We start from the raw sequence: 23,770 nt of genomic DNA, 5'->3' as shown, positions 1-23,770 counted from the left end.
CAAGACAAATCCATTGCTACAAACAATTCCAGTATCACCATACTTCCATCTCAAGAGCTTTCCATGGTCAATCCACCGCACAAATTGGGAGGATGAGTGAACTGAAGACCAAAAATTAAAGTACTCAGGGACTGCCTGAAAACACATTAGGAAAAAAGCGATGAGGGATGAAGCACAAAAGAGGAAAGAAAAAAAAAAAATCCTGGTTTATTCCTTTTCTCAGGCAACACCTGAAGCAGCTCATTAAACAATAATTTGGGGTGGTTCAGCACTCGCTTTAGCAAGGAATTAATTTGCTCTGTTGAACAGCTTGAATGTAACAATTAAAAGACTATCCCACTCTGAACTCCAAGACAGAACTCAGCAGCTTCTGCAAGGCAAATGGAACCAAGACCCAAAGAATCCCAAAACGACTGAGAAAATAATAACTTTAATAGTGCTGGAGGGTGGGAAAAAGCATCAAACACAGAAGCATGCGGGCTGAGGAAAAAAGAAAGTTCTAATATAATAATACCCCAAATTACCAAAATGCAGCCCACGAAAGAAAACTGAAACCAAACCAGCGATTTTCACAGGGAAAATTGTTCAAGTCACAACCTCTGGCACAAAACCATTCGCATCTCTCTAAACTCCAAGCGCTCTCCACGCTCCATAATCCATCAAACAGCGATTGAAAACACGCCATCCAAGCCGAGTTTTAAAGGTCCTTTTCCAGCAGTGACAATCCCGAAGGCGTTCACCGAGTGAAGGGGGAATGTCGGGGGTTGTGGCCGGAGCCGGGGGCCCGGCGGGCCCGGTACCGGAGCTGTCCGCGGCTCCCCCGGTGCTCCCCGGGCTCCGCAGGTGGATCCGCCGGGATCCCGCACACGGAGAGCTGGGAAGGGCCCTAACGGCCCGCCCGGTGCTTCCCTCCCCCTGCCGCATCTCCACGGGGCATCCTCCTCCCGCGCCGGCCACGGCAGCCGGGACTTTCTCCCAGGCCCGGCTCGGCGACCTTGAGGGGAATCACCGGGGAAAGGCAACTCCGGCCAACAAAGGGCTGCCGGGGCGGCCACGGAGCGGCTCCGGGCGCCCCCCGCTACCTGCGCAGCTCGGCGGCTCCTCTCCCTGGCCGCGCATCCCGGTCCCGGCGGAGCCGCGGGAAGGAAGGGCGGGAGGGATGGACGAGGGAGGGAGGGAGGGATGCGGCGGCTCCCCCGCCCCGCCGCGGGCCCGGCCTCGCCCCTCCCTTCCGCTGCGCGAGCGGCCCCGAGCGCCGGCCGGCTCCGCTGCTCACCCTGCGCCGCCTCGGACTCCTCCTCGTCCTCCTCGTCCCGGCGCGGCTCGGCGGGCCCGCGGGGAGCCGAGCAGAGCCCGCGGGGAGCCGCGCAGGGCCCGCGGGGGCCGCGGCAGAGGCGCAGCGGCCCCGCCGCCTGCAGCAGCAGCCCCAGCGCCGCCATCTTGGGCCGTCCTGGAGCCGCGGGCAGCGCTGGGGCCGCGAGCGGCGGCGCCCCCTGGCGGGCGGGAGGACCCGGAGAGGCGGGACCGGGATCCCGCCGGGAACGGAGCGGGAAACGGAGAGGGGAGAGGGGAAAGAGAGGGGAAAGTGGGAAAAGGAGGGGAAAAGGAGGGGAAAGGAGAGGGGAAAGGAGAGGGGAAAGTGGGAAAAGGAGAGCAAAGGAGAAGGGAAAGGAGAGGGGAAAGAAGAGGGGAAAGTGGGAAAAGGAGGGGAAAGGAGAGGGGAAAGAGAGGGGAAAGTGGGAAAAGGAGAGCAAAGGAGAAGGGAAAGGAGAGGGGAAAGGAGAGGGGAAAGTGGGAAAAGGAGGGAAAAGGAGAGGGGAAAGGAGAGGGGAAAGGAGAGGGGAAAGTGGGAAAAGGAGGGAAAAGGAGAAGGGAAAGGAGAGGGGAAAGTGGGAAAAGGAGAGGGGAAAGTGGGAAAAGGAGAGGGGAAAGTGGGAAAAGGAGAGGGGAAAGTGGGAAAAGGAGAGCAAAGGAGAAGGGAAAGGAGAGGGGAAAGGAAAGGGGAAAGGAGAGGGAAAAGGAGAGCAAAGGAGAGGGGAAAGGAGAGGGAAAAGTGGGAAAAGGAGGGGAAAGGAGAGGGGAAAGGAGAGCAAAGGAGAGGGGAAAAGGTGACGGGAAAGGGAGGACATGGAGAGGGAGAAGGAGCTGCCGTCCTGGCCGTGGCCGCAGCATTCCCGAGGCCCCGGGGCCGTGGCGCAGCGGGAATGCCGGCCGAGGAATAGTGGGAATTCCAGCCCAGGAATAGTGGGAATGCCGGCCCGGGAACAGCGGGAATTCCAGCCCGGGAATAGCGGGAATTTCAACCGGGAACAGCAGGAATTCCAGCCGGGAATAGCGGGAATTTCAGCTGGGAAACATTGAGAATTTCAACCGGGAACAGCGGGAATTCCAGCGGGGAATAGTGGGAATTCCAGCGGGAATTCCAGCCGGGAAACATTGGGAATTCCAGCCGGGAATAGCGGGAATTCCAACACACGGAGCCACCATCCCACTCCCACGGTCAGGTCCATATTCCTAAAAGCCAACTCCTCCTGCAGCCCGTTATTTCCTAATATTTGAGATACAAAAAAACCCTTAAAATCTTTCTAAGCTTTAAAATAAGTATTTTAAAGATTTTTAAAATCTTAACTCTTTATCAAATCTTAAATCTATCAAATCTAAAATTAAAATATTTGATAAAGATCTTAAAATCATCATAAAACAACTCAGCTCTTCCCAACTTCTCTCAGCTCCGAGTCCTCCTGTCAGTTTTACCTCAATTATTTCATATCCAGGTTTTAGAGCTGGTGGAAATTCTGACTCTGCAGGATTATTTATTTGTTTATTTAAATCTGATTTTTTTTTTTTTTAAAGCAATTAATCTGTTATTAGCCCTGGCTGTACTGGGACTATCGTTAAATTTTGTATTTCTTTAAAGCAGTGTCTCATTTTTATGTCATTTTTGTGTGTAATAAAGTGAAAATTAAGAAAATTAACATGAATGGCTGGTTAAGCATCATGGTGCAAAAGGAGTTTTTAAAAGCTTTTAAGTGGGTTTTGTTTAAATCAGAAAGAGAAATCTTCAATAAGATAAAAAATATTGACTGATACAATGGCACAGTTGAGTTTTACAAAGCCTGGGCTCCATGAGAAGAGGTTCAAGAAGAATAAAGTTATCAAATAAAACCCTTTAGGAAAAAAAATATAAAAGAGAAAAATAAAAACACCACAAAACCACCAACTCTGGAAGAGTTGAACATTCAAAAAAAGTCTTATTATACCAAGTTTATAGCTTTTTAGAACCTCTGAATTAGCTGCTGATTTGTCTTTGGAGGTTCTTTTACTTTAAAAAAAAACAAACCAAATGGAAATGGAAACAAACACAAACCCAGATCTTGAATCAGCACCAGATGACAAAAAAAAAATCCACTTTTTTTGGAAAGACATGAAGTTATTCTGACACTTAGATTACAAACTTTAAGTGATTGGCTCACTAAAATGGGAAAAATTAATTATTTTTACTATTTCTTCAGGAATAAACTGAGGTGGTTTGGAAACAAAAGATTCAAGGAGGACTGGAAGGAAAGGGAGGCTGGAAAGAGCAACATCCCCACATCCTGCTGGGAAATCTGAGAAACTGCTCCATGTGATGGAGCCGCTGCTTTTTGGCATTTCCAGATCCAGCACAGGCAAGGAACCATCCAGCAAAAAAGGAAACAAATTCCAAGCACGGCCACGGAGCTGTTCCAAGTCCTGGACATCCAGAATGGAATCCAGGAGGAAACAGGAGCTCAGGGAAATGGGAAACGGGGCTGGAGACCAAGGGGGCAAAGCAGAGCCAGAACAGGAGGGGGAAATCCTTGGAAACACATGGACAGGGGATGGAAAAGCTGGGGAATCCTTGGAAACACATGGACAGGGGCTGGAAAAGCTGGGGAATCCTTGGAAACACAAGGACAGGGGCTGGAAAAGCTGGGACAGCCTTGGAAACACATGGACAGGGGATGGAAAAGCTGGGGAATCCTTGGAAACACAAGGACAGGGGATGGAAAAGCTGGGGAATCCTTGGAAACACATGGACAGGGGATGGAAAAGATGGGACAGCCTTGGAAACACATGGACAGGGGATGGAAAAGATGGGGAATCCTTGGAAACACAAGGACAGGGGCTGGAAAAGCTGGGAGAGCCTTGGAAACACATGGACAGGGGCTGGAAAAGATGGGGGAAGAGGCTAACAGGGAGTCCCAGCGTTCAGGGACAGTCAAGGGTGAGGAGGGCTGGTGGTTTGTCACCAAAAATGATATAAAAATTATCTTGTGGGCACAGAAACAGCAGTGAAGACTCAATTTATTCCAGAATTCCTGAAGTCGCCGATTCCAAGGATCTTTATTTTGCAGAGAGCAGCGTTAACCAGCACAGGCAGGATCTCCAGAGCCATCTCCCAGCTTTGGCAGCTCCTGGGATGAGCTGGGCTGGACCAGCCCCTCCAGCCAAGCCTGTGCAGAGGCAGCAGCTCCTTAACGAGCCAAGGTTCATTAAGGAATTCCTTTATCCCCAGGGCTGGAGCAGCCCGAGTCCCAAACCCAGCCTGGCCATGACAAACCACCAGCCCTCACCAGGAAAGTTCCTCCTCTCCACCCAGACTCCAACCCCACTCTCAGGATTTGATGGAGGAGAGGGGCTTTGTTCCCAGCTAAAGGGACCTCGTACACAATTCCTGCCTTGGACTGGGAAGAAACCCGGGATTTTTCGTTTAAATCCAGCACCCCCAGTGCTGGTAACTCAGAGCAAGGCAGTGACAGCAGTGGTGGGGTCACTACTGGGTTTCCTGAGTGCCAAGGGAAAGGATGGATTCCCTGGGATGGAGGGAAAGGTCTCTCTGCTTCAGCTAGAGCTGGAATATTTTAATCCATTCTATCCACTTTCTCTAAGACCAAGTAACAGAGCTCAGGAAAAGCAGAAAACGGTGACTGGAGGGATTTCTGAGGACAAAATATGATTGAAAGGAAGGTTGGCAAAGCAATGACAGGGAAAAGAGCCACAGTGACAGGTATTAAAGGATCAAATCCCAAGGACAAAGAGCTCATGGAGCTGGTACCGAGGGATACAGGAATATTTAGGAGGACAAAATTAAAAGGGAAAAAGGCTGTAGTTGATGCTAAACAGCAAACAAGTGTCCAGTGTCTCTGGAAAACACTGCAGGGCTCCTCCCCAGCCCAATCCCACTGTTTCCCTGAAATCCTGTCCTGTCCCAGCTTTCCTGCCACATTCCCTCCATGCTGCACCAGCCAGGACACAACTGAGCTCCCTCCTCACACACAGGAACTCCTCAGCCACCTGCTCCAGCTTCAGGAAAACCCCCAGTGGAACTCCAGGCTGTGCCAGCTCTTACCTTTGAGGGAATTCAGCGAGAACATCTCCATCCCAGCGGAAAGGGTGGGTTCCTGGGACAGCAGGAGGGAGCACAAAGAAACTGCAAGTTAGAATTGATATTTCCTTTCAAATGTTTCAGCTGCTTCTGCTTTGTCTCTGTGGTGAAAATGAGGTTTTTTTTTAAAGAAACTTTTTAGGCCAGGATGAAGTGGATTGTTGTCATTATTCCCTTTAAAGGAAAAAAAAAGCCAGGAGAAGAAAGTGAACTGTAGTTTTGCTAACATTCTTTAGTGAGACTGTGTTAAACTTCCTATTTAATTTCTTACTAATATAACTTTCACTCAAATAAGACAAAACCAATTTTGTTTTGGGGTGTTTTATCTGTCATGCCCAGTATTAAATACACTGTAAGGATCCTTAGAAACACGGATTTTCTTGGATCAGATGGGTGAGGATTGAAGGCCATCATTTACACACAAAGTTAGTTTGGAGCTGGACTTCCATCATCCTGGTGGATCCCTTCCAAGTCAGGATATTCTGGGATTCTATGGACATTAACTTTCCCTATCAATGACTTCCTGTGCCTGCAATTATCATTCCAATTAATCACTTGTGCTTTCAATAAGATAAAATTACTTCAGCAGCAGGAAAAAATAAAAAAGGCTTCAAATAAACCCACCCCATGGACACACAGACACCAACCTGCCATGGCTGCCAGGCTACCTGACCTTTGCCAAGGATGAAAATCAATAAAAACAGAGTAAATTCACTTTGCAAAAATTAAACCCCACATGTGCTGTGGTGAATCTCGGAGGGAAATGTCCCTGGTGGGACTAAATCACTGCAAGGAACAAAGTCAGGGAATTCTTTCATGGTCCTTGGAGATTGCCAAGGCTGGAGCGTTTGGCACACAGCAGCCTGTGCCAATTCCACAGGGATCATCCCAGCCTGGGTCAAACTGCCCTAAAGCCAAGGGATTTCTGATGAATTGGGGAGTCCAATATTGCTCTGACAGGAAAGAGTCAATCCTTGAACCCCGGAGAGAGGAAAGCAGGAGTGTGAAACCAGGGAATGCTGCAGGGAATCCAAGCCCAGGGGGATTGGCCACATCCCCCTCCTGAATTCTGAAGTGTGGCCAAAGAGGGGGAGCTGTTTGTGTGCAGGGAGAGCAGGTGTATCCCAGGGAATCCAGGGAATCCTCCCTCAGCCTCCTGGGACAAGGCAGATAAACTGCAACATTCCCTAGGGGGAATTCAGGAACAAGGAATGTCTCACCCATGCTGGGACCGGAAAAAGGGCTCATCCAAAAATGGCTTTGAGCTGAAAGAGGGCAAGGATAGGTGGGATATTGGGGAGGAATTCCTGGTTCTGAGGGTGGGGAGGGACTGGGATGGAATTCCCAGAGCAGCTGGGGCTGCCCCTGGATCCCTGGAAGTGCCCAAGGCCAGGCTGGATGGAGCCTGGAGCAGCCTGGGATGGTGGAAGGTGTCCCTGCCATGGCACGGGTGACACTGGACAATCCTTACACTCCCTTCCAACCCAAATCATTCCATGATTCAATGGATAAATGCAATATAAAGTTGATGGAAACGGTCATTTCTGCTCAAGAACAAAAAAAAAAAAAAAAAAAAAAATTTGAAACCCTTCCAGGGATGAGGTTCCAAGATGAACAACTGAGATCCCCTTGGATAAGCAAGATTCCAACCCAGCTGTTTGTATGATCCTGTCTGCAGATCCCAGCTGAGCTGGGACCCTTACTGGGAACCAGTCAGAGTCAGACTGGGTGGGAGAGGGGCAGGACAGGGAGGAGCATAAAGGATCTGTGGAATCTGGACACCAAGATCCAGACCTGGGAATGACTTTTAGCATATCCAGAAGCCTGAGGGAAATCCCAGGGTTTGCTCCTGCAGATCCTGATCCCAAATAAAAAGAAGTGTCCAACCATGGCAGCTGCTCCAGGGAAACACAGGGATGCAGGACCAGCATGGATGGAAAGAACCAGCAAGACTGAAAAAAGACTTTGTCTGGTGACAGGAGAGTTGTGGGAGCTCCGAGGATGCTGGATTTGGGAAGAAATGGACCATGATGACACAGGACAGGCACAGCTGGAATGGGAATCCATGGTGGAGCCTCACACCCAGCAAACTCCAGAGTCCCAGGTGGGAAGAGAGACACCAAAAGTTAGGAACAGACTCAATGCTCCTGCTGCAAAGGCAAAGAGTGAAACCAGGCAACGCAGCACAAAAACTTGGTAGATAAAATCCCAAAGGATGGGAAGGAATCGGGCCTTTGTTGGGGTTCCTTGATCCACTGGAAAACAACTACAGGAGGGAAAGCCACATCCCCGAGAGAAACGCAGGAAAAATCACAGCAATTCTGATTATCGGCTGCTGGGATATTCCAGCAGTGTTGGAAGGGGCAGAGCCCCGAATGCTTTGTGAAGAGAACAAAGGAGAAATCCTGCTGTCTCCCACATCCAGCCCCAAGGATTCCCTGCCCCGGGCTCCGGGCAGAGCCAACAGCCCGCTTGCAGTAGCGATTATTTTTATTATCTGTGGTGATTTGGGCTGAAGGAGCGGCGGATCCGTGCAGGAAGGCGCTCCCTCCGGAGACAGCGGGATCCTGGCCGCTGTGAGGGGGGACAATGAAGGGCTGCAGGTGGGAACCGGAGCCCGGCTGCTCCCGGCCAGCCCCGAGCACCGCGGCCCAAAGGGGGAACCGGAGCGACAATTCCCGCGGCCACCGGGAAAACGGGGCCGGCCGTGACAGCGGGGAGAGCCCCGGGAGGGACGGAGAGGCAGGAGTGGGAAAAGGCAGCGGGAGAGCGGCTCTGTGAGGGAGCGGAGCCTGCCCAGGGCAAGGATGGGAACTCCAGGGAGAGCCGCGCTCCCGGGGCCGCTTCCCGGGGCTCTCCCCGGCGGCCTCTCGTCCAGAGCCCGCGGGGAGCGGTGCCCCGGAGCCTCCCCGAGCATCCTCGGGGCCACCCGAGCATCCCCGGCCCCGCCGGTCCCGCTGAGCATCCCCGGTGCTGCCGAGCATCCCCGCCCGCGCCGCCCCGCCCGCACAGGCCGCGGCCCCGCACGGCCCTCCCCGCCTCACCCCGCTCTGCTCGGCGCCATCCCCCGCTCCTCCCCCTCCTCCCGCCGCCGTCCCGCCCCCGCGGCCCCCCCGGTTCTCCCCAGGGGTCGCGGCCCGACCCTCGCCCGCCCCGCACCGACCTCCGCACCGCGACTGCCGCCGCCGGGCCGCCCCTCGGGACTACAGCTCCCGGCAGCCCCCGCGCGCGCTTCCGGCGCGGCGCGCGCTTCACTTCCGGCCCTGCCCCGGAAGTGCGACGGCCCGCGCGTTCCCTCCGGCCAGCGGCGCCACAGCGCGAAGCCGCGCGTGGGCGGGGGGCGGGGTCTGTCCCCATGGCAACAGGTGAGCCAATGGGAGACCATGGCTGTCTCCATGGCAACGGCAGAGCCAATGGGCGGCGCGGTCTGTGGGGGCGCTCTAAGCCTCGGCCCTGCCGTGGGACCCGCTCGGGCCCCGGTCCCGATCCCGGTTCTGGTCCCGGTCCCGGGGTACGACCCGGCCAGGCCCGAGGAGCTGCCCCTGGATCCCTGGTGGATCCCTGGCAGTGCCCAAGGCCAGGCTGGACACTGGGGCTGAGAGCAGCTGGGACAGCGGAAGGTGTCCCTGCCATGGCTGGGGTGGCACCGGGTGAGATTTTAAGGCCCTTCCAACCCAAACCCTTCTGGAGTTCTTGACTCTTCTCACTTTGCTGCCTTTTCACAACGGCAGTTCTGAAATTCTCAAGTTCACATTTCTGGATGCTTGGTGGGTTTATTATTCCATTTATCTCCAGAGGTTTCCTTCCCTGCAGGTGTTTATTTCTGCTTTGGAATGTTCAGGGATGAGGGAGTATTTACAAACCACAGTAATGCAAGGGACGGTTTTATTTTGAGGATTGTGATTTTAATGGAGGACTCTTTGACACTCTATTTCATAATGTTTGAACTAAAATATGCTGTATTTTTTAATTATATACATATTTTTGCCTTTTTTAATTTCTCTCTTTTGTTCGATTCACAAATAAAGCATGAATAGAGACTCGAAATTAAGTGTTTTTTATAAAGGAAATTTGTGGGGAAATTGCTTCATAATGACCATGGGCATAGACGTGGTTATAAAATGTACCCAGCAGTGAAGACTTGGTGCATAATTACCTATCGGTAATTATGTCAGCACCCAATTAACTCCCTAATTGCACCTCAGGGTCTCCACAGCGGCCGGAGCAGCTCGGAGCGCTCCCCGGGCGGTACCGAGGGCACGGCCGGGCCGTTCGGGGTCCGGGCGGTACCGAGGGCCCGTTCGGGGTTCGGGCGGTACCGAGGGCACGGCCGGGCCGTTCGGGGTTCGGGCGGTACCGAGGGCCCGTTCGGGGTCCGGGCGGTACCGAGGGCACGGCCGGGCCGTTCGGGGTCCGGGGTCCCTCAGCGGGAGCGGCTCGGGCGGGGCGGGGCCGGGGGCGGGGCCGGGAGGGGCGGGGCTGCACAGGAGCGGCGCGCGCGTTCCCGTTGGCCCTCCCGGTCCCATCCCCAAGCGCGTTCACGTTCCCGTTCATATTCCCGTTCGTGCTCCCGTTCGCATTCCCGAGCGCGTTCCTGTTCGCGTTCCCGTTCGCATTCCCGAGCGCGTTCCTGTTCGCGTTCCCATTCGCATTCCCGAGCGCGTTCCCGTTCGTGTTCGCGTTCCCGTTCGCATTCCCGTTCGCATTCCCGTTCGCATTCCCGAGCGCGTTCACGTTCCTGTTCGCCTTCCCGTTCGCATTCCCGAGCGCGTTCCCGTTCGTGCTCCTGTTCGCATTCCCGAGCGCGTTCCCGTTCGTGCTCCTGTTCGCATTCCCGAGCGCGTTCCCGTTCGCATTCCCGAGCGCGTTCCTGTTCGCGTTCCCGTTCGCATTCCCGAGCGCGTTCCCGTTCGCATTCCCGAGCGCGTTCCCGTTCGCATTCCCGAGCGCGTTCCCGTTCGCATTCCCGAGCGCGTTCCCGTTCGCATTCCCGAGTGCGTTCCCGTTCGTGTTCCCGTTCGCGTTCCCGTTCGCATTCCCGTTCGCATTCCCGAGCGCGTTCACGTTCCTGTTCGCCTTCCCGTTCGCATTCCCGAGCGCGTTCCCGTTCGTGCTCCTGTTCGCATTCCCGAGCGCGTTCCCGTTCGTGCTCCTGTTCGCGTTCCCGTTCGCATTCCCGAGCGCGTTCACGTTCCTGTTCGCGTTCCCGTTCGCATTCCCGAGCGCGCTCCCGTTCGTGCTCCTGTTCGCGTTCCCGAGCGCGTTCCCGTTCCGGTCCCGTTCGCGTTCCCGTTGCGGTCCCGGGCGCGCTCCCGGGGTGGGCGGGGCGCGTGCCGGGGCGCGGCGCATGCGCGGCGCGGGGCGCGCGGGGACAATGGCGGCGGCGGCGCTGGCGGCGGGCGGAGGCCCCGGGAGCGGCCCCGCGGCGGCCCCGGCGGGCGGGCCCGGCCCCGCGCTGGCCGCGGCGCGCCGCAAGGACGGCGGCCCCGCCGGCAAGTTCTGGGAGAGCCCCGACACCGTGTCCCAGCTCGACTCGGTCCGCGTGTGGCTGGGGAAGCACTACAAGAAGGTGCGGCCCGGCGGGGGCGGCGGGCACCGGGCGGGCGGGCGGGGGATGGCCGGGGGTGGGACGGGGGGGCCCGAGGTCTCGGCCGCTCTTTGTGAGGCGCGGGGTCGGGTCGCGGGCAGTCCCGGGGCCATTTCCGCTCCCTCAGAGCCGGCCGGTGCCCGGGGCCGCGTTCGGGGCCGGTGCCCGGGGCCGCGTTCGGGGCCGGTGCCCGGGGCCGCGTTCGGGGCCGGTGCCCGGGGCCGCGTTCGGGGCCGGTGCCCGCCCGCCCCAGGCAGCGACTTTCCTGTGCGGGCAGGTCCCGGCCCGGCTGGGTTTCGCTTCAGCCGCGCCCCGGCGGTGTCGGGAGCGCTGGGAAAAGAAGGAAAATCCAGCAGAATGTCTTGGGAGCTGTTGGGAGCCCCGCGTGTCGCTCCGGGTTCACTCGGTCCGCTGCCCTTGGGCTCCTCTTCCTCCCCGCACGCTTCGCTCGGCTCGGCTGCTCCGCTTGCTCCAAGTGGTTTTTTCCCCCTTGTGCTGATTTTATAACTCGGTTTCGATGCCCGAGCCGTGGAAAGGCGGCCGGTGGAACTTTGCAGCGTGTCCCCACCGCGCTGTGGCGATGCTGGAAGGGATTTAGTTGGATCGGAGCGATGCCCGGGGGATGCTGAGCAGCCCCAGGGTGCCTTCATCTCCGGATTTTCCCAATTTTGGGGCCGTCCCGCCGCTCCTTGGCGTCCATCAGCCGTGGATGAGCACAAGCTGTTGGTTGGGTTCTTTGTGTGGCGGAGAATCTGAGAACGGGAATCTGAGCTGGATCGGTGTGGTGTGAAACCAGCTCGGGCTCGGCTGTGTTTTTCCAGTCCTTCCAGCCGGGCTCGGGGTGTGGGGTGCGATTTGAAGCAGCAGCTCGAGCTCTTTGTGTCGACAGGGAAATGTAACAGAATCTTTCTGCACTTTGGTTCACTCCGGCTGGGGTTCTGTGCTTTTCCCTTTCCCTCTCCTCGTCCCAGCAAATCCCTGGAAGGGTCCAGGTGCTCTGTTGAGCACAGAAATGTGTTTGCTGTCACTCTAAACCCCCCAGGCTGGGCAGGTTGTCTGTGGTGCAGGAATGGGAGCCAAGGGAAAACCCCTCCCTTCAAATTGGTTATAAAAATCAGATATTTATTTCTCATGGCTCTGGAAGGTAATTAGAGTTGGCCTAAGGAGACTTTACGGGGCGAGTGAGTTTTGGAATGTTGCTGTGAAAATAGTTTTAAAAAAATGAAAAATAATTTTGATTTGGGGAAAACAAGAAAGCTGCTACCAGTGCTTAAAGATAGAGCCTTAACTCTCCAGAGGGAAGGGCTGATTCCCTTTTGGATGTGCTGTAAATGGACTCTGGTTCATCTTGTGCCTGTTCTCATCCTGCTGTAGGTGCGTGGCTCCTTCCAGAGAGCCACGGTGGTGTTTTTAACTGGCTTTTGTCCAGTTCTACTCTTAAAAATAGATGTTTGTACATCCCAGTGGAGCTGTCAGCAGCAGTCGGTGTGTCCAGCTCCAGGAGCTCCAGGGACACTGGGGACCAGCTGGAGAGGATCCAAGAGCAGCACCAAGCTTGGTCAAGGATCCGGAGGGGCAGGGAGAGCTGCAGAACTGCATTTACAGAGCTGCTCATTTTGTCTCTAGATTAGACAGGACTTTAATGTTGAAGGGTTTTCTGTGTCTCCAGAGTACAACAGCTGTTGGGGAGCTCTCTGTGTCTCTAGAAAATAACAGCTGTTAGGGAGTTCTCTGTGTCTCCAGAGGACAATTAAGAATGAAAGAGGTTTCAGTAGCAGTGTGGAAGACTCACACTGGATCTTGAAAAACTCATTGACAGGCACCAAACATAATGACAGAAAAGGAAATTATTAATGTTATACTGAAATGATTTATTCCAGGCTCCCTCCCGCTCCCTGTTTGTGTGTTGGATGTCAGTTTGTGTTGTTTCTGTGTGTCAGGAGATGCAGGAGGTGCCCAGCTCCTTCCCAGGCAGTGTGGATGCAGTGGGGATGTTGGAGTCTTGATTCCCTGGGAGCTGGGAATGGGTTCATGCCGTGGGTTTGGAGTCCTGGAGCATCTGACAGACCTTAATAGAATAGATGGGTCCTTAAAACCCATCCCATTCCACCCCTGCCATGGCAGGGACACCTCCCACCATCCCAGACTGCTCCAAACCCTGTCCAGCCCGGCCTTGGGCACTGCCAGGGATCCAGGGGCAGCCACAGCTGCTCTGGGCACTTGTGCCAGGGTCTCCCTCCTGGGGAACAACTCCTGCCCAACATCCCATCCATCCCTGCCCTCTTCCTCAGGGAAGATATTCCCTGTGTCCTTTCCCTCCATCCCTTGTTCAAAGCAATTTGGGTAGGCTGTAATGGACCACTTGATGTCATGTAGTCACTTAAAAATTCACAGTTCAGAAGTAAACCAGGAAATTCTCTTTTTATTATATTAATGCTCATTTATCTCTAGCACTGTTCATTGCTTAGGGAGCTCCTTTCTCAGTAAGCCACATCCCTCATATTAAAATGGGGTGTCCCAAAGCAGTTATTTTTTGTGTATAAAACCTCTTTCTGAGGTAGTTTGGGGTTAGCTGCCTGATGAAGGATGCAGCCCCTGACCTTGGCCTTACAGCTGTGTTCCCAAGGACCCATCCCAGTGTGTGCTTCATATCCAGGGCAATAAATTGACCCATGAGAGCTCTGGTGGCTCTGCCAGCTCTGAGATAGAAGCTGATTTTTGGGAGGCAGGGAGGAGAGTGGTGGGGTTTTTGAGGAGCAGGTGGGATGTTGGCTTAGAGGGGATCGGGGCAGGGCAGCAGCTGGGACCCCCTTACCCCATGGAGAGGGGTCTGTCCACACCCCTGGGGCTGGGGCTGCTCCCAGGCCTGGAGTGATGCCCAGGGAGTGTCTGGAGGGTGAGAGCTGCAGGCAGAGCAGGGATCCCGTGCTCCCTGCCATGAATATCCTGGAGCAGGGACACTTCTGGCAGCTGTTCCCTCAGGCGTGTCTGGCTGGGAGCACCTGCTGTCCCTGCAGCCAGCGCTGCCCTTGGGCCCCTGGGACGGGCTGGGTTCCAGACAGGGAGGGTGGGAGCCCCCCAGGACGGGCTGGATCCATCCAGAGAAGTGAGAGCCCCCCAGGACGGGCTGGATCCATCCAGGGAGGTGAGAGCCCCCCAGGACGGGCTGGATCCATCCAGGGAGGTGAGAACCCCCCAAGAAGGGCTGGGTTCCAGACAGGGAGGGTGGGAGCCCCCCAGGATGGGCTGGGTTCCAGACAGGGAGGGTGGGAGCCCCACAGGATGGGCTGGATCCATCCAGGGAGATGAGAGCCCCCCCAGGATGAGCTGGGTTCCATCCAGGGAGGGTAAGAGTCCCCCAGGATGGGCTGGGTTCCATCCAGGGAGGTGAGAGAACCCTGGGATGGGCTGGATTCCATCCAGGGAGGGTGGGAGCCCCCCAGGATGGGCTGGATCCATCCAGGGAGGTGAGAACCCCCCAAGATGGGCTGGATCCATCCAGGGAGGTGAGAACCCCCCAAGATGGGCTGGATCCATCCAGGGAGGGTGGGAGCCCCCCAGGATGGGCTGGGTTCCATCCAGGGAGGGTGGGAGCCCCCCAGGATGGGCTGGATCCATCCAGGGAGGTTTCTCTCTGCCGCTCTTCTGTGTTCTCACCTTGGAACAAGACCAAGGGCTGTAACCCAAATGAAAGCCTTTTAGTGTGGGCTTTCCCTTGGCTCTGATGGGGTGAAGGGAGCTGAAGTGGCCTTTGCTTTGGGGAGGGTGTGTGCAGCAGGGACAGCAGAGCTGCTCTGGCTGTTTGAGGTCAGTGCCCACATCAGAGCTGGCCGTGGATCTGTCCCCCTCGGTGACAAAGAATTCAGGGCAGCTGCAGTGCAGCTCTGGCTGCAGAGTGATTCCCTCTGCTGCTGCTCACACTCTGCTTTCTGACCACACGTGCTTAAAGATGCAGAGCTGGTTTTACCTTTCTAATTATTGTGGAAATGTTGGAAAACTCTGCTGTGCCAGTGGAGCTTTGGCATTTCAGCACAAGACAAAATCCTCTTATGGAACAGGGCATCGTTCTGTCCTCTGGAATTCACTGCTTAAAAACCTTTATTTGCTGCAGGATTATTTTGTGGACATGAGGGGAAAACCTGGAGGTCTGTTGGACTTGATGGCTCTGTGGTCCATCAAACCCACTGTGAATTGATTGGGAAATTGCTGTGTTTTGCTGCTTAAAGATCCATTTGTGCTGCTCGTTAGGGTGCAGAAATGATGGAGGGGAGTCTTGGGCTTCTCTTTGAAGGGTTTTTCCCCTTATTGTTGAGGGAACCTCAGGCAAGGTAATGGGCTTCTCATTAGAAGGATCTGCAGGATAGTGGCAGTGCAAAGCAGGATGAGAAGGTGTTGTCTTCCTTTATAGCTTCCAGCTGTCAGTGCCTCCTGCAAGAGGTAAAAAATGGGAGCTGCAGGAAAAGGAATGATTGCCTGAAAAAGTTCACATGGCTAAGAATAGGCTTTGCAAGGTGTATTCTCATGTAATTTTCCTTTTTCTCTGAAAGAAAATATCTGAAAAAAAAAGTAGAGTAAGTCAGTGCAAGGATGCCACCTCTTCTGGATTTGTTTTTTCTTAAGGAGGTTCGTAAAATCCCAGACTGGTTTGGGTTGGAGGGACCTCAAGGACCATCCAGCCCCACCCCTGCCATGGCAGGGACACCTCCCACCATCCCAGGCTGCTCCAAACCCCATCCAGCCTGGCCTTGGGCACTGCCAGGGATCCAGGGGCAGCCACAGCTGCTCTGGGAATTCCATCCCAGCCAGGAATTCCTTCCCAATATCCCATCCATCCCTGCCCTCTGGCACTGGGAATCTGTTCCCCTTTGTCCAGTCACTCCAGCCCTTTGTCCAAAGTCCTGTGCAGAGCCAGGAGTTGGACTCAGTGATCTTTATGGATCTCTTCCAACTCAGGATATTCTGTGATTTTGCTATAATTAAAACATTAATTCCTGGGGGAGGGAAGAGGGCTGATTGAAATGCAGCTTTGAAATTTTAGCCTTCAGTTCTTTCCAGGCTCGTGTTTCTAGTTCAGGATTTATACACAGGACAGGACACCCAGGAGCCTCGTGGGAATTTGTGTCCTTTGAGTTGGGAAGATATAATTTCTCAGATATGTGTCTGCTCCTGAGGAACTCACATCTTGGGGTGGTCACACTCTGAAATGATAATTGTTTCCTTTCACTCAATGTCTTTGTGGTGGCTTTGGCTTTGGAGCTGATGCTTTGCAAAACTCAGGTTTGACTGGTATTTGGCACCACACCTTTAAAACTTTGAGGGTTTTGGGTCTCAAAATTTGGTTTTTTAAGAATCTGATTTGAGGGAAGAGCAAAGGCTGAGAGTTACTCAGGTGAGAGACTGGAGTAGCTCAAATTGCTCCATGCTCTACCTGGAAAAGTGATGTTTGTTCTCCTCTTGGAAGCCGTCTGGCACGGCAAGGAGGTGACACCCAGTGAGTGAACACTGAATAGTAGAGGTGAAAAAACCCAGCACAGTGGGAGGGGTTTAATATTCCATGCTGTGATTTTACATTCACAATGTAAATGTCATTTTATTGCAAGCAGAACTTTGGGAGCTGCTCAGATTGTCCCTTTGTGTGGCTCAGCTTTTCCCTCTGTGCAGGACATCCTATTTATACCAGAGGGGTGCTTTGAGGATTAATTAGGAGTTGATTACGGCAGGAGGCTGTGAAGTTACTGCTCTGTGTGTGTGGGCAGCATGGGCCTGTTCCTTTATTAGGAACTGAGATCAGCTTGAGTGGTTAATCCGTGTCTGTAACCCTGAGGAGCTGAGCATGAGCCACAGGTGAGTGCTGGATTTTTAGCCTAAAGCTTGGGAAATATTTGTGTTCTTTGCAAACCCCTTTCCACCCCTTCCCAGCCATGCAGAGGTCCCAAAATCCTAAAACTCAGCTCTCCAAGTTCAGGAGGGAGCTGGGGTGTGACCAATCACCCTCTCCTCAATAAACATCTGCTTTTTGTCTTGCAGTACGTTCAAGCAGATGCTCCTACCAATAAAACATTGGCTGGGCTGGTGGTGCAGCTGCTGCAATTCCAGGAAGATGCCTTTGGAAAACACGTCACCAATCCTGCCTTCACAAAGCTTCCTGTGAGTATTGGGGTTCTCACTCTGCTGCTGGAAGGTGTCCAGGGCATTGGGACATCCCTGCTCCAGCCCAGGCTCTTCCTGATGCACCCTCTGCAAGAGCTGGAATAGCACACGTCTCCTTAGTGCAGATTTTCAGTGTAATACTTATTGGCTGTATATTTGAAATGATTTCTGGAATGCTGTGGGAAGATTTGAATTTCTACTGAAGCTCAGTGTAATTCATCAGTTTTTAGTCAAATCTGGACCGATGCATCCTAAACTGAGTGAATAAAATGCACTTTCTGAGGGAAACAATCTCCCATTAGGTGCTTTGGTTGATTAAACTCCACAAATTAGTGAAGTTGCCCAGGCTGAGAAATGACTTTGCCACGTTCAGCAGCAGCATGTGGTTACCTGCTTGCCCTGGGACAGCTCTCCAGTCCCTTGGCATGCAGGTAACCAGAAACAATGTCAGCATTGTGAGGGCTGCTGCTGACAAATGCCTGGAAGCCTCCCAGCACCCAAAGGATCTTGTCCCAGGGAATGTGAGGTGCAGAGAGCTGGGGGAGGGCAGGGGATGCAGCACAGGGAAGGACAGAGGGGTCTGGGAGGAGGGCAGGGATGCCAGCCTGATGCCAAGGCCCAGCTGGGTGATTTAGGGGAGGTCTGTGGACCAGGACAATTGTCCTAAACCTGGAATTGTGGCATCAGCAGGGGGGTGTGAGCTCATCTTGGCCACAGGATGTGTGCTGGCACTGGGGGCCGTGCCTCTGGGGTTCACACACAAAGCTGCAATCATTTACAGCCAATTAAGATGTTGGAGCCAATTGAACCTGAAGTTGGCCTGAAAACTGGACAGAACTGCTGTGGCTGTGGGTCCATGTGACAGGACAATGCCTTTTTTTGTTCTCTGCTGGTTTCCCCCAGGTGTTTTGCCCCTGTAACCTCTCCATGAGGGTGGGATGTGCACACTTCTTCACTGGAAGGTTTCTCAGACTCATGGGGTGAATCTCAGAGCAATTCCCAGATGAATTTTAGAAGGAATCTTTCCCTGTGAGAGTGGGCAGGCCCTGGCACAGGTGCCCAGAGCAGCTGGGGCTGCCCCTGGATCCCTGGCAGTGCCCAAGACCAGGCTGGACAGGGTTTGGAGCAGCCTGGGACAGTGGAAGGTGGCTCTGGATGATCCTCAAAGTGCCTCCAAGCCAAACCATTCTGGGATTCTGTGAATTTCCTGGTGCTTTGGAGTGCACCCAGGAGCACCCCAAGGTGCCATTAAGATCTCACCACCTCTCCTGATCCCTCAGTGATAAAGGGAAGCTTTAGGGACAGAGAGAACTTGGCAGAGCTTTATTTGGATGTGGCAGCACAAACCATAAACCTGCCCACACTCCACAAGTGCAGAAACCATTGGAGCGCTCCTGAGCCTTAAATCAACTTGTCTTATCTTAAAAATGGGCAATAAACATTGCAGTGGCATCATAAAGATGATGTTCCTGTGCTTGTTCTCGCTGCTTCAAAGGTCTAATCTGGTCAGGTTTGCTCAGATTAATTTACAGCACTTGGATCTCAGTTACTTCCAGCAGGAGTCAGCTCCTCAGTGCATCTTCAGGAATGCAGCTGTTTGTGGAGGGTCTCTCTGGTGGTAACCAGAGCTCCCCAAATTCTCCAAACAAACTCACCAAATTCTGCTTTCTGCCATGTACAAGTTTTTTATATTTTTTTTAATATTTACTGAGAAACACAAAATAATCCTGGCATTGCCTCTCCCTGTCCTCATGTGCCTGTCTCCATTTCCAGGATGGATCTGACAGCAGCTGGCTTTTCCCAAGCACAGCCATCCTGAGCAGAGAGATCAGGAAAGATGCAAATGCAATCCCAGACTAAAATGTATCAGAAAAATTGAGCTTTTTGTGCAGAAAACAGGGTGTTTTTTTTCAATAACCTTTCAATAACCTTTTTTTCAATAACCTTTTGTCAATAACTCCTGAAGCTTTCAGCCTCCTCGTGCTCCTTGTTTGAGTGTTGTGGAATTCCTGCTTTGGGAATGGGTGACCCTGGTAAAACTGAGAGGGAAGAAATGAGCTGGGGTTGGTGTTTCAGGTGTTTCAGGGCAGTTCTGCTGTGCAGCTCTGCCTGGGGAGGGATGTGAGTGTGGAATATCTGAGTTCAGGTGCTCATTTCTGATGATCTGGTGTGATGTTCTCATACAGATGAAGAGCTGCTTCCCTGACAGCTATGATTTGAGGTTTAATTTACTATGAAATGGGTGTTCAAAGAGTACTTTGGATTTTTACAGCTCTACAAGGAAGGACTTGGGGCTTTCAGATACATCAATTTCTTGCAAACACAAAGAATTCTGCTTAATCCAAATGCATTTAATCTTCAGGGAACATTCTGGAAGGAGAATCTCAAACTCCAAAAGTGTTTAATCTGAAAATTAACATTTCATTTGCTATGTTCTATGTCTAAAACTTTGCTAACCAATATGTATATGTTTTAAATAATTGCATAAAAGTCAATGTCACTGTTTCTCCTTGTTTTTTGGGTGCAGGCAAAGTGCTTCATGGATTTCAAAGCTGGAGGTACATTATGTCACATTCTTGGTGCTGCTTACAAATATAAGAATGAACAGGGCTGGTAAGTTTTTATTTGTGGTTTATACACCTTTTGCATGAAACCGAGCACACAAATTGCTTATGCAAACTACCTGAAGTTTAATCCTTCCTGGAGAATCAGGCAGGCAAGGCAGTGGAGAAGGGAAGAGGGAGTTTTTTTCCTGTTTGGCTGATGGTAGCTTTTTTAAGACACGCCCCCACACTTCTAAATTTAAAGATAAGTTGGCCAAGTTTAAGGTTTTGGGCCTGTAGTTGGAGTTAAATACAAGTTTGAGGCTCTTTTTTTATTTCCTTGCTGTCTGACTGAGAAAATGAACCATAATTGGAGTCTCACATCTGTGAGACCTAAATCTTTGTTGCTGTATTGATTATTTTACTGAGTTGTAATTGGGAAAGCATGAAGCACTGCAGATCCTAATAATTCCCAGATTTCCATTGCTCCAAAAATGGGGAGTGTAAGCACTTAGAAACTCTGCTTCTGGAGCTGTTGATACTGGGATGAAAAATATCCCTGAGACATCCCAGCAGTGGTTTAAAGCTGGGTGTTTTTAAGTTGTAATCCTCTTCCCAAGGGAACAGCAGCATAGGATCATAAAATCCTGGAATGGTTTGGGCTGGAAGGGCCCCTAAAGCCCATCCAGAGCCACCCCTGCCATGGCAGGGACACCTCCCAATGTCCCAGGCTGCTCCAGCCCTGGCCTTGAAATTACTATTTTTGAGAACATTGGGCAAAAAAAATGAGGATGAAAAGTCAATTAATGTAAGCAATCAATGAAATTAAGCAGAGATTGCTCCCATCCACAAATTTAAATACTTTGGTTGTGATGTTTCTAATCTGTAACAGCATTCCTGGAATTGAGTGAGTTGTTTTTACACACAAGAGCCATTTAAAAGGCAAAACAAAGTTGTTTGAGAATGGTTGGTTGTTTTTTAGGATTTATATTCATATCTGCTCTGTCTGAGGTGGATATATCAGGAATAAACCACTCTCAGGGGTTTTCCTATTCCAATCTTGCCAACACCTGGGACAGGCACCTCTTTGCAGTGTGGTTTATCAGGACTGTCTTGCTACCTCTTTGCAGGAATTAAATGGTTCCAGCTTCAGGAAGATTGGAATATTTCAATTTTTTTACCTAGAAAATGTGGTTTGCAGTCAGCTGTCCAGCCCAGCTGAGCTCTGGAGCTGCCTCCTCCCCTGTCCCTCCCTTGCTGCTGCCTCAGGATTAGCGTGGGTAGTGCCTGGTGTCTGTGCATGTGGGCTGTAGCGGGCAGTAATCCTGCAACTTAACTCCAAGGATCAGCCCTAGAGCCTGGAATGTGTCCCCCACTGACTCTACCAAATAATCCGTGCTGTTTGCCTGCCCTGTGATTGATTTGATTTTTACATGGTCTGCATTGTCGCTCCTGCTTAACCTGTTTGTGACTGATCTGTCTTATAGGAGAAGTCCCTTTCCTCGCCTCAATAGGTATGTCTGAGAGCTGGACATAGCTGTCCCAGCCTGGCACAGGGAGCCTCTTAAGCTGAGGACAGGAGGAATTAGTGCCATTTTATCCAAATGGGCAGCTAAAACAGTGCTGTTATTAATGTCTCCGTGTCCTTCTCCGGGTTTCTGAAGCAGGCAGGGAGCTGGGGGCACGCAGAACTCCATGGATGTGCAGTGCAGGGTTTGAGCAAAAAATGTCAACATTCTGGTCATGCCCTGAGTGTCTTTGTCTCACAGGTACCAAGAGGTCTGTAGGTGTTTATTTACAGAGCCATTCTGGGTGTTTTGGATACAAACCATGGCTGAATACTGGAGAAGGGGCTCGATCTTGACCCAAAAATCCTCTATTATTATAGGTGTAAAATATAATATCACTTATTAACAGTGACCTGACAGCCTCCATGTGTGGCCCTGCTTCTGCAAATCAGGGTGAACTTTCCAAAGCACACAACAAGGTCATAAATTCCTCTTTAAAAGGCTGATTCCAATAAATGTGTCAGGATGTTTGATTTGTTTGCCGTGTCCCCAGTGTGAAGGGCAGTCCTAATGTACTTGAGGATAGAAACCATCCCCATGACAGAGGATGTTGGTACCTCAGAGTGTTCCCACAGAACCTCCTGCCTGGCCACCTTCTCCCTGGAAATCCCAGGAAGGAGAGGAACGTGGTGCTCCCAGCTGGGGTGTCACGTTTGATTCAGTGGGGTCCCCTCCTGGTGTGGTCACAGGGCTTGGAGCTAAAAGTCTTGGGGCTAAGCTTTGCTTTCCTTCACCTTCTCTGGACATTTATGGACTGGGAAAAGGGATGTGTTGCTGGAAACAGGGATGTGTTTATAGGAAGCTGTCCCTGGCTGTGGAGTGACTGGTTGGAGCTGGGTGGTGGCTGCAGCCCTCAGGCTCACGGGGAGGGTGTGCAGGGTGTTGGATTCGCACCTTCCAGCGCCTCCCAGCCCAGGCAGCGGCGTGTTCCCAGTCCTGGAGGGACAGGCACTGCCCCTGAGAGGCACAGCTGAGCCTTCAGCACCTCCTGCTGCTTTGGGGCAGGATCCTGAGGGCTCAGCCCCACCCAGAGCAGTCCCTGCTGCTGCTGGGCCCTCCTCAGCCTCTGGGGTCACCATCAAATCCCTCTTTGGGCTGGCCCAGCTGTGGTTCCAGATGTGTTCAGGGCTCAGCACAGGGAATCTGGGGGCTCTCATGCTGCTTCCCAGGAGGATTTCTCAGGTTTTGTGTCCTCCCCCGTGTCTGATGGACAGTTCTCCATCGGCATTGCAATAATTGTCATGATTTGTCCGCGAAATAACAGAATTAAAACACTAGTAAAGGCAGGGATAAAATGCTGCCATGGATTATCAGCTGCCTGTGTTCCCAGGGTTGGTTTGATCTCACATCAGGCAGAGGAATTGCTGGTTCTCTGCGTTCCCAGGGCTGCTGGATGGGTACAGCAAGAAGTAAGAGAGCCGTGAGAGCTCCTCCATGAATTTTCTCATCTGACTGTTGGAATCCATGCTGGTTGTGTGTTTAATTACCCCCTGTGACTGTGGTGGAATGCACGACCCTGCTGCAGGGTTTGGTGGGGATTGTCAACCTTCCTTTTTCTCCCTAAACATCTGACAAATCAGCTGCATTTGTTGAGTTGGTTCATTGTGGTTTTCTTGCTCGTGAGAGGGTGCCAAGTGCAGCAGAAATAGTTGTGACTGTTCTGGAAGTGTCCTGCCACCACTGCCATGATCCTGTGTTTGTGTGGAGCGGGGAAGGTTCTGGACTGCTGGCAGGGGGGGATGCTGGAGTTAATATTTCTGAATCCTTTCCCCCAACAGGAGGAGGTTTGACCTGCAGAATCCCTCCCGCATGGATCGCAACGTGGAGATGTTCATGAACATTGAGAAAACACTGGTGCAGGCAAGGACAAACAGCCCTGCCCAGGGCAGCGGCTCCCCCTTCATCCTGGCCTTCTGCAGGAGTGTGGGACCCTCCCCTCCCTCTCCCTCCCAGCTCAGCCACAATTTTCACTTGAAAAAAGCAGAATATTTCCATTGACCCTCTGTGGATATGCAGAGGATGAGGAAAAGCTGTTGTAAGGAAAGAGAAAACATCCCAAATGTCCCCATGTCCCTGGAAGGGGCACCTTTGGGACTGAGTAACTGGTCCTGTACACACGCACTCCAGGGCTGACTTTGATCTAAACTGGCCTTTTCCAGGTTAGGATACATTTTATCAAACAAGTTATCATCTGTACCCATTAAACACCTCTGCTGAGTCTAATTTGAGGTTTAATTTTTGTAACTGCTGCATGGGAATAATGTATGATTCTTTTCAAACTGTGGAGCCAAGTTCAGTCTATAATGGAGTATAAACACGACTTTCAGGTGTCTGTTAGGAGTGGAAATGGGAAGAGGAGCAAAAAGCAGCCATAATCTTATTGCAAAAAAGCCTTGCCCATGTACAGTGGTTTCATAAATAAAATAAATAATAAATTTATTTTATAAATAATGAAAACCTGGGCAGGGCTTTGCTGGGGGGGTGTGTGGAGGGAATGTCCCTGTCCCAGGGCTCT

The 23,770-nt window shown here is 52.3% G+C and overlaps 2 protein-coding genes across 4 annotated transcripts in view; one reads left to right on the top strand and one right to left on the bottom strand.

The window, feature by feature from the left end:
- DHX30 (DExH-box helicase 30) overlaps positions 1 to 8,663 on the bottom strand; it is a 31,187-nt gene extending 22,524 nt beyond the window's left edge. The window contains exons 1-2 of one of the 3 annotated variants that reach the window (XM_058831483.1): positions 8,571 to 8,663; positions 5,372 to 5,423 (exon numbers count right to left, since the gene is read on the bottom strand). In XM_058831483.1, coding sequence (XP_058687466.1) covers positions 5,372 to 5,402 — 31 coding nt within the window. In that variant the 5' untranslated portion in view covers positions 5,403 to 5,423; positions 8,571 to 8,663. Of the gene's footprint in view, positions 1 to 1,082; positions 1,211 to 1,276; positions 1,475 to 5,371; positions 5,424 to 8,570 lie in introns of those variants that run through there. The other 2 variants (XM_058831481.1, XM_058831482.1) reach the window with 2 other exon arrangements.
- A 2,064-nt stretch (positions 8,664 to 10,727) lies between these two features.
- The window catches only part of SMARCC1 (SWI/SNF related, matrix associated, actin dependent regulator of chromatin subfamily c member 1), a 66,776-nt gene continuing 53,733 nt past the window's right edge, over positions 10,728 to 23,770 (top strand). Inside the window, exons 1-4 of the mRNA XM_058831486.1 lie at positions 10,728 to 10,976; positions 17,022 to 17,141; positions 19,672 to 19,757; positions 23,034 to 23,115. Coding sequence (XP_058687469.1) covers positions 10,755 to 10,976; positions 17,022 to 17,141; positions 19,672 to 19,757; positions 23,034 to 23,115 — 510 coding nt within the window. The 5' untranslated portion in view covers positions 10,728 to 10,754. The remainder of the gene's footprint in view (positions 10,977 to 17,021; positions 17,142 to 19,671; positions 19,758 to 23,033; positions 23,116 to 23,770) is intronic.

The sequence above is a fragment of the Poecile atricapillus genome, chromosome 2, assembly GCF_030490865.1.
Source record: "Poecile atricapillus isolate bPoeAtr1 chromosome 2, bPoeAtr1.hap1, whole genome shotgun sequence".
Classification (NCBI taxonomy): domain Eukaryota; kingdom Metazoa; phylum Chordata; class Aves; order Passeriformes; family Paridae; genus Poecile; species Poecile atricapillus.
This window is presented reverse-complemented; position numbering and strand designations above follow the sequence as displayed.